Source organism: Heloderma suspectum, chromosome 1 (assembly GCF_057233095.1).
Source record: "Heloderma suspectum isolate Gila_16-S chromosome 1, 16-S_ref, whole genome shotgun sequence".
Lineage (NCBI taxonomy): Eukaryota > Metazoa > Chordata > Lepidosauria > Squamata > Helodermatidae > Heloderma > Heloderma suspectum.
The window spans coordinates 120,523,411-120,540,504 of record NC_139458.1 but is presented as its reverse complement, the minus strand read 5'-3'; the positions used below and the strand labels follow the sequence as shown (position 1 = coordinate 120,540,504).

The following is a 17,094-nucleotide window of genomic DNA, read 5'->3' as shown; positions in this document are numbered from 1 at the left end:
GGACAGATACTGAAGCTGAAGCTCAAATATTTTGGCCACCTAATGCAAAGAGAACACTCCGTGGAAAAGACCCTGATGCTGGGAAAGACTGAAGGCAAAATGAGAAGGGGACGGCAGAGGATGAGATGGCTAGATGGCATCACCAATGCAATGAATATGAACTTGAGCACACTCCGGGAGAGAGCACAGGACAGGAAGGCCTGGCGTGCTATGGTCCATGGGGTCACGAAGAGTTGGACATGACTTAACGACTGAACAACAATTCTGCCACAGTTCCATTGACTTTAGTGTAATTTCTTGCAGTTACGTAGTGCCACACAGAGTGCAAATAAGTGCTGAAAGTATTGTTTCTCTTCTCTTCCCCTGCTTCATATTTTGTGAAGCTATTGCTGAATTGCTGTAACCCACAGCATTAATTATATTTGGATATCTGTACTCTTCCCTGATAATATTACCATGTTCTATAGTTAATCTTCCCACCTCAGTTTTTTTCAGTAGGAGGAAATGGTGGAAAGAATGGATGGGGTTTTTTTTCCTGTTTTTGTAAGGTTGTCCATTTAGCCACCAGGATAAGCACTCCCCTGCATCCTATGAGCTGCATTTGATCCATTTTGTTCTCACCAGGTTGTCTGTTCCAAATATGTAGAACTGGGGCCTTTATAATGAGTTGTACTGTGGCTGCAGTAAGTTACAAGTATGTCACATCATATCTAGCAGTGCCATCAGGGAGTGAATGTGCAAGTGTATATTTCTTGAACAATCCTAATTCATATTATTGTTATTTCAAAACAAATTGCCAAGATAAGACTAAAGTCTTGCAGTACAAGTTTGTTTGTTTGGAAGTACAAACTAAACTAAACTCAGCACTAGTTCACCAGTTAACCACCCCACCCCCCTTCATCAAGGAAAATTACAAGCACTAATTTACCTTAAAATGTGAAACTGTTCCATTGCTGAAAGCATGAATACAAGACACATTCTTGCATTTTCCACAGCAGGTTGTTAAATCTTTTGGAGGTTCATATACTTGGTGCTGTAAATGGGAAATATGGCATTTGAAATATGGTTTAGATCATAAACCAAAATTACAAGTGTGGTTTGAATTCAATGGTATGTTCTGTCAGTGGGACAGAATTTGCTGGTGGGATGAATTTCCCTTCCTCCCTGAAGCCTCCTGTGCATCCCCCAAATCTACTTTGGAGGGTTGGGGTACCATTCAGAGCAAATTTGGGAGGCACATGGGGGACTGTAGGGGTTGGTGAGAATGGGGAAGACCCATTACACAATGTGGATTTAAGCATGATTTTTATGTTGGATTAGAAAATCTGAACAATTCTGGATTGTATCTAATGCAGAGGTAGTGGAAAAAGTACTAAAGGTGGCACTGTTCCACTGGTGGCTGCATGTTCCTCTAGCGCAGGGGTGAGCAACTTGTGGCCCTCCAGATGTTTTGGCCTACAACTCCCATCATCCTTCACCATTAGCTATGCTGGCTAGGGATGATGGAAGTTGTAGGCCAAAACATCTAGTTGATCACCCCATGCTAGTGGAACAACTAGTACAAGCTAACTAGTACTTAGCACAATGAAGTTGTGAGTTATGAAAGCACTTGTGGCAAGCAGAAACAAATTATAGGATTTGACACTTGGATTCATCCTTGCACTTGGTTGAAAACAGCGTTTCCATAAACAATAGAAGCTTTGTGCTAGCAGAATACCACTATTGGATACAACCCACAGTACTCAGTACCACTTTCTTAAATTTACTGTTGTATCACTAGCAGAAGAGTTTGCTTCAATGGCTTAGGATTTTGTTTTATATGAGAGAGAGAGAGAGAGAGAGAGAGAGAGAGAGAGAGAGAGAAAGAGAATCCCACTTTTCATTATAAAATCTCAAAGGAGGGGAACAATGCCAATAAAACACAAAGTCATATAACCATAAACCCAGGATTCCTAGGGTGAAAGTGCTGCTCATCCATGAAATTCCCTGTGGGCCTTTCTACATTATCAGTTTTTGGCACAATTAATATCCAATTACTCATTTGTTGTGCAAAAGATTTGGGATGTACGAATCCCCTACCTGCCAGTTTGGGGGGGGGTCTGCTGGGGGGGGACGTGATCCGTTCCTCCCCCCAGAATCCTCGCTAGCCAGCTCCGCTCCACGGCAACTTCGCAGAGCTGCCAGCCGGCTCCGCACAGCAAGCAATATGGCCACCATTGTCATGCTGTATCGCCGAGCACTCACTGCAGGAAGGGTTCCCGATGCAAATGGTGTCTGCTATGCCATTTGCGGCCCTGTTCTTTCATGTGATAGGCTATGTATTTGTATTTACGTAGATATTTGCATAGCCATTTGCATCCGGATCCCTTCCTACAGTGAGTAATCAGTGATACGGCATGGCAATGGCGGCCGTATCGCTTGCTGTACAGAGCCAGCCGGCGACGAGTATCCGGCTCCGCGCGGGTCCGGTGGGAGGCAGAGGTAGGTGGACCCATTCCGCCACAAACTCCGGATTCTTTTGAATCCAGCCTCAATGGAGTCCGTGGCAGAATGCTCTGCCATCCCTACAAAAGATAGATATCTTTTGTTGCAGATGTTATTCCATTTTCTAAGGAGTGGATACAGTTGGGAAAACACTACTCTTTTCCCAGATAGTGAGTTAATTGCTATTGTGTCTGTTGCACGGAAGCTTTTCCAGAACAACGTCAAACAAACAAACAAAAACCCAACAAGAAAGCAAATAGCAATACCACTATCCAGTTGAAGGAAATGCACCCAACTATCCTTTATATAGGGACAGGATGTCATGTTCCTAGTGGTCAGTCAAGACTTATGGGAATATTTCACTGCATATAAAAATTAAATTTAATTGTGTGCATACAAGTGAAATAACCCATGTATTTGCAGATATGGAATATAGCCTGCCACTGTATGTATGCATGTTTAATATCCATGAATGTGTATGTGGAATACACAAATGTGTGTTAGCACATACAAGTATAGTACCCTATGTTAGCTGAATAATTGCCATGAGCAAGCAGAAACCAAACAACAGCATGAATTAAAACTTAATGAACATGGTTCATTTCTACTCAGGACTTAAGGCATTGTTGCTTCAAACATTCATTATTAGAAATTAACCAGGTTATCCCCAGATAATCTTTTTCTATCTTTTAAACTTACAACTTTACTTAATATAAAGTACATTTCTACAGCCAGTGCTGGTTTCAGGTTTTTGAGGGCCCTTGGGCAAAACACCTTAAATGGGCCCCCTCCCTTAGTGAATCTAGGGATGTACGGACTGTGTAAAATCCGCTTCATCTGTATTTTGTGGATTGTCAGGCGCCTTTTGTTCCATTGTCCGCTCACAGACAGATGCGATTTAATTTGTCATGAGGAAAAATACGCAAATAATTACGTAAGAAGTTTCATAACAATTTACATAATTTACCTTGGTACGTAACATTTAGCGTATTGTCCCCCATTCCATTCAACTTTTCCTCAGCAGAAACATGTGTATTTTCCTACAAATAAATATGCATAAATTTCGGAAAGTAAAAACAATCCAAACATCCACAGACTCCGCATGGCCCGAAGGGGCCACTCCACAGCAGATTCTGCAGGTCAGATTCTTAGAAATCTGAGCTCATTTTAGTCCATCTCAAATTTCTCCAGCATCCCTAAGTGAGTCTACCTTCTCACCACCATTGTCATGAGTTGCTATTGCTCATCATCCTCTTTCGCATCATTGCTGTCACTTGGTTGGCAGGCAGCTGGTGAGCAAGTAGGCAAGTACTGCTCCTCCATCTCACCACCACTGTTATCTGGGCCAGAGCAAGAGGCAGGTGAACAAGCAGGTTGCAATGATGAAGAGGAGCAAGTTCAGGGTGCTTTTGTCAGTGGGTCCCTGCTGGGATGTGGGCCCTCGGTAGGTGCCCATCCATGCTTACCCTTGATGCCAACTCTGTCAAGAGTGTCTGATGATCTATGCAACGATTACCTATGCAGATAAGTTTATTCTAAGAGCCAGTTTGTACATTTGTAGAACAGACTACAGCAGCATAACAACCTATCTCCTCATTAAATACATTGAGCCACCATTAGCCCCTGTTTTGAAACCCTGACCTCTTGTTAGAAGATATCATAGAGATTTGTGGAGGGGGGGAATAATATAAATGCAAAGATTTCCTAGATTCTTAGTAAAATGATCTACTGTTTTTGTTCCTAATTGTTCTTCTAATTTACCAGTGAAAACTCATAGTTTAATTCTGAACTTCTTACAGATTTGCACCTTGCCGCACAATCTATAGTGGAGATATTGATCTGAAAGTACTTGGTAACAGGATCAATTAAGCTTGTGCAATAGGAAGTGTGGCAAACACCATCAGGTGAGTGTTCAACAATAGACTGTCCTGGAAGCAGAACACCTCTCTCATTGTTCAGGCACACTTTGTCTCTTGCTGAAACACAAAATACAGTGGGTAAAATTATTTGAGATAATCAGAATTGATGGGAAATTGCTGTTTCAAACAAAGAAAGGAAAATGAGAACATAACAATACTTTTAAATCTTCACAAGAACCATTGGGCTGTTGATGAATAAAATGAATCCACTCATACCTATCAATGGGTTTATGTTGATTCATATCTGTTATCTCTTACAACAGTATTAAATCAATGGACTTGTCCACTAAACATCTGTTTAACTATTCTTGAAAACTTTTGTAAAATCCTTGAACAGTGAAATATTTTCTTAGAATTAGTTCTCTTACAAGGAATAGGAATGACAGATTTTAATAACATTCAACTATTGGCCCAGTTCACACAATCACCACTGCCCACCATGGCTTGTTTAAGCTGCAGTGAGTTGTAGTGCAGCTGCAGCTTGCCAGGGACCGTGGGTTATGTGAGGGTTAAACAATCCTCACATGACCCAACAACAGGTAATGGGTTATATGAGGGTTGTTTAACCATCGCATAATCCACGGCCCCTGGGTTCAGGTGACATAATAAGCCACAGCTTGAATATTCAAAAACTGCCCAGCACTTAAGGGACGTACCTCAGCTCACCATGGCTTAAACATGGTGGGCACCAGCAGTCACGTGAACTGGGTCATTATGCTGGCACTGGTTCTTTAAAAGAGAAAAAAAAACTACTTTCAAACCTCTTACAAAATGCTTCAGGGAAGCAGCAACAGTATATGAAACTCTTCTGGCTTAATTTGGATATTTTCTCTGTTGTTTTGAGTTCTCAGTGGAAAAGTGGAAAAGTGACTCAGAAAAGAAGTCACTAAATATGTTTTCAATTGAACACCTTATTTACTTACAACATTTGTACTTAGTGCAGCGACAAACATTTTCCGTGCTGTTCTGGAATTGTTCATCTAGAATCGCTTTTTCTCCCTATCCATAGAAGAAGAAAACTATCAATGTTTTGTCATAAATATTGCACTTCAATATCAGTTTGATCTTCCTACACTATACCTTCACTTCTCAACACTATGGAGAATGTTTCTTTTAAAAAAACAAAAACCCCTACTCTATTTGCAGTTCTATATTTTCTTTTTCGGTGATAAAGTCATTTAGGTTATGAACCTATAAACAATGGGACTTACTTCTGAACTCAATGAGTCTTATTTCAGAGTAGACATGCACAGGATCACCCTGCTTTAGGGAGTAACCTAAGCACTATTTGCTTGTATCATAGATGTAGTGATTTGGTTTTGTAAAGCACTATTTGCTTGTATCATAGATGTAGTGATTTGGTTTTGTAACAATATTAGATGTTGGGAAATATGGAATAGAAAATGTAGATCACAAACAAAATGGAATAAGGCTATTGCCCGGTAGAGATATTTGTGTAGTGTAACACTGGCGTATCATCCACAGAACATGTCTTACTTGAGGCAGTTTGCTTTTATATGTACAGAAATAACCAAATATGCAGCCCAATCCAATGCATGTTTACTCAGAAGCCTCGCTGAGTTCAACAGGACATTCCCAAGTAGATGTGCCCAGGACTGCAACCTTAGTCAAAGGAAAAATACATCCCAGATGAATAGGCAATTTCTTTCATGTCAGTGTTTGTTAAACACAATGTCCCCAATCCAGAGGTCTGAAAGCACTCAAATGAGTATAGGGAGCTCCTGTGCACTGAATCAGCTATTGAACTGAGCATTTATCTATACTTATATTAATAAATTAGTAATTATGCATTTAATGAAACTTAAGTAAACCCCTCATATTTGTTGAACATTCCAAATAATTTTTAACACAATTGGCAATGAATTCAGTATATGTCTATGACCAAAGTCTAAGAAGAAAGAGAACACAGCCTGCAGACTTTCATTACATGAGAATGACATTTAGAACATATTTTAGTGAGATTTTTTCCTTACCAGTTTACACTGAATCTTAGGAATTGTGTCACATGCACACTCTAAAATGATAAAATGACAGAATCAGTGTTTAGAAAACTATCAATACATTTTTGTGAATGCAGTGAATCATCTGGCAAACTTATTTCTTCAACTGATACAGTTCAACAGTCACCAGGCTTTCCATTAAAAAAAACACAAAGGAATCTTATGGCACCATAAGAACAAACTGATTTATTGTAGCATAAGCATTCATGGACTAAAGCCCACTTCATTGAATGGCTGAAGTACTATCCTCAATGGGCAAACCACACACACACACACACCCACACGCACACAGAAAAGATGTAAAGAGTCAGACCAAAAGACCATGAAATGCAAGAGCATGGATATTTCTATGTAATGCTTAAATGTATACAGATAAGCACAGTGACAAGCACTACAGAAATGGTGATAACATCAGGTTCTTCCAGATGAAGGGGTCCTAGCATTTACAATTAAGAGGCATTTGAAGCTATTCTGTCATTTCTTTCTTAACAGATTTTCCGTGGTAAAAAAGACAGAAGAAGCAGTTGGAAAATGCAGGAGGGTTATGACTGGAAGATGATATTGTCTGGATCCCCATAAAATTCCATGATCAAGGCGGGGTGATGGCACGATAAAAGCCTCATCTGGAATCATTCAGAATTCTAACTTCAATATGATACACTAATTTGCCATCTGTCCTGATGGTAAACCCTATAGGAATTTGAAAGGCATCCTGTAAGGTTCAATTGAATCTGGTTTCTTCCCCATGATTTTGGCCACTTTAGACCACTTTCTCTCAGTACTACTGATAATATTTATCTTGTTTGGACTCCCGAGTGTACACTCTATACCTAGGGTTCTCCACATGGGGCTTTTATCCTCTGATTGAGATTGGTTACTTATGGAAGTTTGTGGGTCCTTTACATGGCGTCGTCATCCTCTAGCACTTCTCTAGTGTTTTCTAAGCCTTTCCGCTGCTTAATTTGAAAAGGAAATAATGAGCTAACAAAAAGATCCACTTTCAATCAGTCTGAATTTGCACATGAAAAGAAAATGTGGTGCTATACAACAACACTGCCATCTAGTAGCTATATAATGAAACATACAGATCTCGCAGATAAATGCAGGGGGAGTTCATGTAAAGGCCCAATCTCAATCCCACAAAGAATTCAGAAGCAGAAGCCCCAGTAAAATTACGGGTCAAAAAGCCTCATTGTGGAAAAGCCATTGGTGGCTAGTATCCTAATAAGTGTAAGCAGAAACCCATTAACTCAACAGAACTTTCTTGTTCTCCCTTCTTGTTGCAGCTCCTTGTGCCTGCTGAGAAGCCATTTCTGAGAGTTGAGGGACCCTCCTGAACCCTCTTGGAAGTGACTTCTTCTCACATTAGAGGCTCTTTGAATCCAAAGCATTAAATTTTAATAATGAAGAATATTTTACCAGGAACACAATTATAAATTTTAATCAAAATTTCTGGAGATTTTGCCAGGTTTGCTTGCAGAGAAAACAACATGTCAAAACCTTTCAGTATCAACCTACCACATGTGCATCTACAAAAGACATCTCCAGATTGGCCTGTTCTATAGCTAGATGACGGATAGCTTTGTATTTTGCTAGAAACTACTGTTTTCAATATGTTTAAAATCCAACGTTACATTTTATATTGTCAGGTAAATTGGCCTATCTTAATTAAAGGGCAGTAAAAAATATATAATTACCACATGTACTATATGGACAGCACTTTTCTGGACTCCACACTTCTACCAAGGACATCCCTAATACACACTTAAATTCAGGACAACGATAGGTTTCACAAACTGCAAGTTAAAAATGTAAGAAAAGAAAGAAATAGGTTTAAATGTTCCTGCAGGAAACAAATTGCTGAAACTGATGACCAAAACTAAAATATTCAAGGGGAAAAATATACACATTCATTGCATAAGCTACAGATGAAAATAATTTAAATTTAAATTATTGAAAATTTAAATGTTGAAGTAAAATTCTCATGTTTAACAATCTAGCTATTAATGCACATTTTAATGGCTATAAATGTCATGGTAAGTAGTACACACTAGTTAGAGAATTAGTAACAATTTTCTATCCTCCTTGTATGACTGCTTTAAAAATGTATATGGTGGATCTCATGAGAATTTCCATTAATGAAAAGTCACTTATAGTACTGAAAAATCATTGCAAACTAATCAATACAAATACTAGATAAATTGTCAACTCACTACACTGGTAAGCAGGACAACATCTGTCCGTAGTGTTGCCATCCACAGTAAGGACTTCTCCTTCTTGACACTTGGGAATTTGATCAGAGCAAATACCACATGCTGGTATAAAAAGATATAGATTTAAATTATTAGGAAACACAAGTGTATGAAATTCTTTATCAGTCTATGCTTTCTGTAAGTGCACAGATTCTTCCTATAAAGAGTGATGAAATTACATTTCAGAAGGGAAGGGGCTAAATAATTTCATCTCAGAAGGGAGAAGGCTTAGTCTTATGTCCAGTTAGGGCTTTAGTGTGCCATATAGACACTGAGGGAACTCTTATTTTAGTATCTTTTTTGGAATAAGATGGCCCTCCCCCTTACACCCTACCAGGTTCGGGTGATAGTTTGTTGGGAACTGATAGGTCTACCAACTAAGGAATCTGGAATACAATCACTCAGGATTAAAGTGGCCATTGCAGCAGTGCAGATGGGCTTAGAAGCAAGAGGGATTCAGAGGATTTGATGGTGGTATTCAAAAGTCTTTCAGGGATATGTCGAAGCCTGAGGAAGGATGGGTGAATTCTGGTTACGTTGTACATTTATTATTTTGTTTCTTCCCTGAACAGGTGTGGCAGGCAGTGCCAGAAAGATCTCTGGCTGCTCCATCGTTTTTTGGGTGCACAAGAGGGCAAGTAGCATGGACAGTAGAATGCAGCTGGCCCATGGCAAAGTAAGTTGGTTAGAGAAATGTGGGATGATGTGGAATCAGCTGCTGCCAGTCTGGTAATACTGATAAGAGTGACTGGTGAGAGTGACCTGAGGCAGAAGATGGGCTTGTCCCTGCCAAAAACCCATTAGGGATCTGGCAAGTATTTGGGGATGGTTCATTCTTGACTTCTTCCAATGCAGTAGCCTGACTTCTTCCAATGCAGAGCACACAGGCTCCAAGGATCCCAGGAAGAGAGAGAGAGCAAGTTACAAGATTAACTGAGGTTTAGGGAGAGCAGTTGCAGGTGCTGGTTATTCCCTACCCTGATATTGCACATTCTCTGCAGTGCCTGTTCATTTGGGGGGTTCTGATTTGTTTTTGGAAGGTCATCAATGGTGTGTGGAAAAGTTTATTGTTGGCAAGTGGAGTGGAGGTTGCCACCCAGTGGTAGCTCGGCCTTGTAGCAGATACTGTGTGGGTGGGAGGAAAATACATACCACTGAGGTAAAGGCACCATTGCAATGAAAACTAAGACCAGCCCTCAAGGTTTAACAGTGCAGAGGAAGGAACAGGGATAGGCCCTTGCTAGGGCAAGGGTAGCTTTATTATTTATTTCTAAAAATAATTAGTTGCCCTAGAGCTAAAAGCCATACAGTAAAAAAAATGAAGATGCAATCCCAAAACTATGTTAAAAAAATGAAACAGCACAATAAACTATCAATTAAAAGCAGAAGAGGCACGAAACAGAGATAAGGAGGTGGAGTAAAAGTATAAAGACAAACGTAAAACATGACATAACAGCAAAGATACAGAAGATTAAAAGGATTAAAAGGCTTGAGAGAATGAAACAGTCTTTGCCTGGCACCAAACCTCAAATGCTGAACAGCTTGAGGTTGATGCTGCTGCCTGGAGTTCCCTCAACTCCTTGAATGATCCTTACTCCTCATAGACAAAGCAGTCAGTGGTTGATGTCAGGCTAGGGGTCAGGGTGAGGTTGCCCAACAAGGATGATGACAGGATGTAGCCATCCTAGCCATCTTCTGGAAGACCTATAACTGCAGTTTAAGGAGTGTTTACTCCCACTGCAGATAAATTATATTAATAAAGTTATGGTCCCATTAATCCCATATATTATCCCATCTCTAACCAGTCTACTTTGCTTATATATTAATCTGCAGGCTCTCAATAAGAACAGAATTCAACATACCACAGATATAGGATACGCAGCAGGTGCCTTCCACATGAGCAGCAATCAGAGTTTGATCTGCTCGGCAGTTCGGAATCTGTTCCATGGACTCACATTTTGCTGGATCACATTCTGAAACAAACAGAATAGCCTCATAAGCATCCAGAAGGATCCATTTTGAAATGAGATTAGAAATACTATAATGGAATTCAAAGACATTGGTCTAACACTTGCCCTCTGCATATGCTGGATTAATGACTTCCACATACTGTATCAAGACAGTTCCTTTAATTTTGCCTTCTAAGAATCTAGGAATGGATTTAGCATTGGGTCACGGAAAAATGCCTAGAGGGCAAAGGAACACTTTCAAGATCTTACCTAATAAAAGTTTTTTTTTCATCTTTTTGCTTTGAAGAAAAAGGCTTCAAAGTCACAAGCCTTTTGCCTTTGCACCTGCACATGTTACAGACTAAATTTAAATTCTCACATTGAGCAGTGTCCAATGGGGTACTTCCCACTTCTACCAATTCTGTTGCACCCACCACTTGCAGAATGGAGATTCAGTGCTTCCAGGGCAAAGGGAAATTAGCAAAAACACTAATTTTTGGAATGGGGCATGTCAGCAGCGCTCACATAAAAGAACTCTGCCAATCTGTCCCAAACCAAAAATGAGCATTTCTGCTCATTTCGGGGCTTCCTCTAGGAAGTGTTACATCTCCACTGAGCAAGCGGTGGAGCCCACTTGCACAAAAGAATCAGTGGAGCACAACAGAATTGGCGAGGGTGTAAGCACCCTATTGGATACTGCCCTTTGCAAGAAATCAACATAGGGTGCTTGCAAAAGTAAATACCCCTGTTTGATTCCTCCTGAGTATGGTTGAGCTGTGCAGGGCCTGCTTAGCAGCTGCCAAGATGATTTGTTGTTATTATTACTGTTAATAATAATAATTTCATTTCTACACCACCCAACAGCTAAGGCTCTCTGGACAGTTCATAAATGTTTTAACATTTATATACTGCCTTATTTGCTTAAAAGCCATCAAGCCAGTGTATAATAATTTGTATAATCTTAGTTCCTTCCTTGCACAAGAAGTGCTCCATGTTACTACTGCCTCTACTTCTCCTGCCCTGTGTAAAGTTTGTGGGCCATGGGATGGGCAAGTGAAGGGGGTGGCAGCTGCTTTGACTGTCCACGTTTTGCACTTGCTTGCTTGGAGTACACACAAAACACTATGCACCTGCTTGGACTGAGCCTCCTTCAGGGTGAACAGGAGGATGCTTCAGTTTTCACTGAGAAATCTTCACTATATTGATACTTTTATCTGTAGATGGCAAGCCATTTGAACTACACTGAAAACATCTGACCTGGGGAGATCTTGCCAGACCCCCACCCCCCTTAATATCATCCTATATAATAACAATGATGAAGTTCACTATTGGTATAGAGCAGGAATACATAACCTTTTGGGGCCATGGGCACATCTGGCAATTTGATATACTGCCCTGGCCAAAATGGCTGCCAGAGCAAAGGACAAGTAACCTGCCCAAAAGACTGAGTATAAGGCAGAGGTGGGGTCTGAGTCCCAACACACTAACCATTCCTTTGAACTCACAGTTTTCAGCACCAACAGAAAACTATTTCACAGCAATCCCAGAAGTTGGTAAGAAAATGTGTTAATTAAAAAAGTGGGTGAACTAGGACACCTCGAGAGCACATTGGTGTCCATGGGCACCACGTTGCCTACCCCTGGTATAGAGAGGCAGTTTCATCAGGCAATCTCATTTCTTTATTCAGTACCTACCACAACTGTAATTAGGACAGCAGGAATCATGTCGGTAATAGGTTGCCAATTTCTCCAGGCCTTTGCATTCAGGAATAAATGTTTCACAGAGGCTCTGATTACAAGCTTTTTAGATAGAAAGATAAGAAAAAAGAAAAGGAAAAGGGAAAACATTGTTGAATGTAGTTATACTTTGACTACGTTTGCTGTGCATCATTAAAAATTCTTAGGAAAGATATTCATAAAACTTTTTTTTAATTTAGAAAGGTTTCAGCTTGGTTTCCTATGCCAAATTAAACTTATCTTCAGAGTCCTATGTGCAGCTACTATAAGGCTACATTTTGTTTATACGTAGTTTGTACATGGTTGACCACACTGGCTGAAACTGACCACACTGGCTTAACTTTCACTGAACCAGTGGAAGCAGTTATACTCTCTCAGTCAGGAACTTCTGAACAATGACCTTCTACCACTTCTATATCTGTAAGCCCATCTGCCAATATTTATGAGCCAATAGAACTCAATAGAACATTGGTTAACTGGCCTATCAAAACCTGACCTTCTTGATTCTTCTGTCCAGAATTAACTCTGAATAACTTAGGGTGCATGCTGGCTGGGGAATGCTGGGAGTCATAGGCCTTTTTTTCTGTCTAAACATGCATAGGATTGCACCCTAAGGTTTATAACATCTTTCTTGGTAATTGTAGCAACTTATTGACAGCTAGCAAGCTGCGAACAGTAAGGCTCAAATACAAAGTAACAAGCTTCACTTACAGATCACCTTTTCACTGCTCCTAGTTAGCCAGTTATAATAACAACATTACATCCCATAACACAATATTGTTTTTACTTTAACATAACTTTTAAGCAATATGTTCTGATTCTCCACAAGCAGCTATGTAAACTTTATTTTTTCATGTTTGAATAAAAACTTTGAAAAATATCCTGGCAGTGTCCATTGAAGCATCAGAAACAGAGTGGAAACTTCAGCAGGCCTTTATTGGTTCAAAAATGTCTTCTCATTATGACAAATTTGAAAAGACATTTTTTTCAACCATTAAAAGGCTTGCTAAAGTTTTTAGCAGGCCTTTTATTGGCCTGCTTAAAAACTGTTTTTTTCCCATGGCTTCAAAATTTCCAGAAATTTTACATCTCTATTGCTAACCCACATTACTCCTGGCAGATGATCAGGCACTATGCAGGCTCGCCATGGATTTTTTCCTCTAGTCCTCCTGCCCACTCCCAGCACATAACACAGCAGCGTACTCCACTAATGAGCCCAAATGCTTATTAGTGGAGTAGTTTCTTTTATTTATTTTTTTTCATCTTCAGGAAGAATTGCACATATTTAGTATTTTTTTTTCAACTTTGGGGACATTTCCGCACTTTCTTTTTTTTTAAACTTTCAGGGATATTTGCGCAAATACACTAATGCACAGTAACTACTGTGCTTATTTGCAGTAACTATTTTACTAGTTATTGTGCTTTGCACAAATATCCCTAAAGTGATTTTTTAAAAAGTTAAAGATGTGTAAATCTCCCAAAGGTGGAAAAAACAGTTTCACTGTCTAGGGAGGTGACAAGTGGAGAAGTAAACTGACTAATGTTATTTCAAGACATAATAGAGAGGGGGTATCATTAGCGAGATCTCAAGAAGTGACCAGGTTTTTCATCACTCTTTCCAGGCACCTCTGTAGCCCTTTCCAACAAGCTACCCAGAGAAGCCATTGTGCTGGGTTTGCATGTCACAACAAGCCACTCTGAAAACAAGCCACCCTGAACATCCCAACAACAAGCCAAGGGTTCTCAGGGTGGCTTGTGGATGGTTAACAAATCATGCTGAGGAAATCATGCTGGGTGATTTCTTCACGACAAGCCACCTGAAACAAACAAAGCTGATAACCCACCGTGGGTTGTTGTGTTGTCCAAGCCACATCACTGTTTCTAAAACAATGAAACTCATATATGCCAGTAAGGAAATATATATTAAGGATACTTACTACAGACTTTCTGGTGACAACAGGACTGATCATCAGGGACAATTAAGGCTACTTCCCCAAAGCGCTGGCATTCTAAGTCATAACTAGCTGAGCAGTTGTACTCCACAGGAGCAATGATTTCATTGTCAATACATTTTTGCATGCAGCATCCACTCTGGGAAGTTTTCCAAGTCTCTCCCAATGCACGAGGCACTCCAGAACTGTCTGTACAAGCTGAATTGTTGCAACAACAATAAAAAAGCATTTAAAATATTTTAACCTATTTGTTTCTTGTGTTCTGTGGCATAATGATAACTACTGACTTCAAATAATATCTCAGTATGGAAGAACACATTATCCAACTTCAGCTACTTATCAGGGGATGGGAAAGTTTCTGATTCACACTGCTTTTCACAATGCATTTTTCAGATGCATATATTAGCTCCCATAAATATCTGTATGCCAGTGTGATGTGGTGGTTAGAATGTTGGACTGGGCCTCAGGTGAACTGGGTTCTAGTCCCCTCTTGGCCATGAAGCTCACTGGGTAACTTTAGGTCAGTCACTGACTCTCAGCCTAACCTACCTCACAGGGTTGTTGTGAGGATAAAATGGAAAGAACCATGTAAGCCACCTTGGGTTCCTTGCAAGAGGAAAAAGGATGACATAGAAATGTAATAACGAACGAACAAATGAATGAATGAATGAAGCTGTCATATCTGAGTAAACAATGCCAGCAAATGGCTCTAGATCCCTGAACTGTGATATCCTGGAAGCAAGTCTGCAGTTCATGGATCTGTTATGAGCCAGTTCTATTCATATATCTACTTTCCTACACAAACATTTATATGTGGGGCTTATCCCATATTTTAAGAAGAAACTCAGTGGTCAGAATGCTCACATCATGATCCTTAGCTACACCGCTCTGCTTAGAGTTCAAAAGAATATCAGTTGGAGAAAGGAATATCTGCAGACCAAGGTAATGATCCAGAGATGTATGGGGGAAGCAGCAAGTGGCATGCAAAATGCTGTGCATGAGGATCACCTATCACCTATTCGGAGAAGGAAGTATGTTCTTGGAATTACTCCTCCTCCCTGCAACAAGTAGTAGCTCCAACCATCTGTTCAGTGGTATGTACACAGTGCAGGAGCACTATGTACATGCTCCCTCAGGTTCTGGATGTAGGATTTCCTCCCCAACATAGTACTGTTCCATGTACATAAGACCACATCCTGAAGGTGATCCACACACTGAAGCCTGTTTCCATTCATACACAGATTGCCTGTGCAGGATGGGATCAGAGCGATTGTCATTACTTGGCAAGTGGGGGAAAATGTAACAGTCGAACAACAGACAAAGCTGCTGAAAAAAAAATGTAACAGATCGATACCTACCACACTTTTCCTCTGGGATGCAGACAGCAGAATGAACACGGTGAAGGATGGTTTCTTCTGTACAGACACAGCCCTCAGTCAGTATTAAGCAAGAGCCAGAATCCCAAGGAATTGGCTCCATATTCTGACAAGTGCTTGGTGTGTCACAGGCAGATATACAAGCCTTATAGGAGAAACCTTCTGGACAGAGAAAGGCTAGCAAGACAATAAATGAAGGGTTTAACACATTGATGCTTATTCATGTCGGTGCCAATAGCTCAAGTTACACTTGAACTTGCATAAGAAAGCACTGGCATCCCCTTTCTTCACTAGAAATTGGACTTTTGAGAGGACAAATGGAAGGGGTACTTAATCTTTCACCTGTTCACCACTCTTCCCATACATCTCCACCCTCAAAACACTTTCCGCACCCACCCGACATATCATAGAGTTGGAAGGTGCCTTGGAGGCCACCTAGTCCAACCCCCTGCTTGAGCCAGGAAATCCAGAGCTTGAGCATCCCCATCAGGTGGATGTTTAGCCTCTGCTTGAAGACCTCCAGCAAGGGACAGCCACTACCACACCCTAATTAGTTCCAGTGTCCAACATCTCTTACTCTTTAGAGGTTTCTCCTAATGTTGAACCAAAATCCACCTTCCTGTAACATAAACTCATTAGCTCTAGTCTTGACTTCTGGACAGCCTTTACATTCTTCTACATGTCAGCCCTTCAGGTACTTGAAAGGGGCTTTCATGTCCCCCCCTACCCAAGTCTACTCTTCTCCAGGCTAAACATACCCAGTTCCTTCAAGCTTCCCTAACAGTCTTGTTTTCCATACCCCTGACTGTCTTCATTGCTGTCCTTTGAACATGTTCTGGTTTGTCTATATCCTTCTTGAAGTATGGTGCCCAGAACTGGACACAGTACTCTAGATGAGGTCAGACTAGTGTGGAATGAAGTGGAACTATTACTTCTCCTGACTTGGAAATGATGGTTCTGTTAAATGTAGCCTAAAACTGCTTTAGCCTTTTTTAAAGCCACATCGCATTCCTTACTCATGGTCAGCTAGCTTATGATCAGCTACAACGTCAAGGTCCTTTTCACATGAACTGCTGCCAAGCAAGGTATCCCCCATCCTACACCTAAGCACTGGATGTGTTAGTGCGTGTGCGCACGCGCACATGCATGCATGCACACACATCTACATGTAGAACTTTACATTTGCTTCTGTTGTATGTAATTTTGTTAGTTCTTCTGGGGTGTTAGCTATCCCTTCCAGTTTTGTGTCAATTTGATAAGGATACTCTCCATCCCTTCATCTAAGTAACTGATAAAAATGTTGATGAGTACCAGGTCCAGGACCGAGCCCTGTGGCACCCACTCAGAATTTCCTCAAGTTTGATGATAAACCATCAACAGTTTTTGAGTACATGCTTTTGCAACC

The 17,094-nt window shown here is 40.5% G+C and overlaps 1 protein-coding gene across 1 annotated transcript in view; it reads right to left on the bottom strand.

The window, feature by feature from the left end:
- Window positions 1-17,094, bottom strand: part of OTOG (otogelin) — a 186,185-nt gene that overhangs the window by 13,315 nt on the left and 155,776 nt on the right. Inside the window, exons 42-51 of the mRNA XM_084850807.1 lie at window positions 15,672-15,866; window positions 14,299-14,511; window positions 12,320-12,424; window positions 10,539-10,649; window positions 8,638-8,739; window positions 8,122-8,220; window positions 6,398-6,438; window positions 5,323-5,402; window positions 4,282-4,456; window positions 929-1,033 (exon numbers count right to left, since the gene is read on the bottom strand). Coding sequence (XP_084706933.1) covers window positions 929-1,033; window positions 4,282-4,456; window positions 5,323-5,402; window positions 6,398-6,438; window positions 8,122-8,220; window positions 8,638-8,739; window positions 10,539-10,649; window positions 12,320-12,424; window positions 14,299-14,511; window positions 15,672-15,866 — 1,226 coding nt within the window. The remainder of the gene's footprint in view (window positions 1-928; window positions 1,034-4,281; window positions 4,457-5,322; window positions 5,403-6,397; window positions 6,439-8,121; window positions 8,221-8,637; window positions 8,740-10,538; window positions 10,650-12,319; window positions 12,425-14,298; window positions 14,512-15,671; window positions 15,867-17,094) is intronic.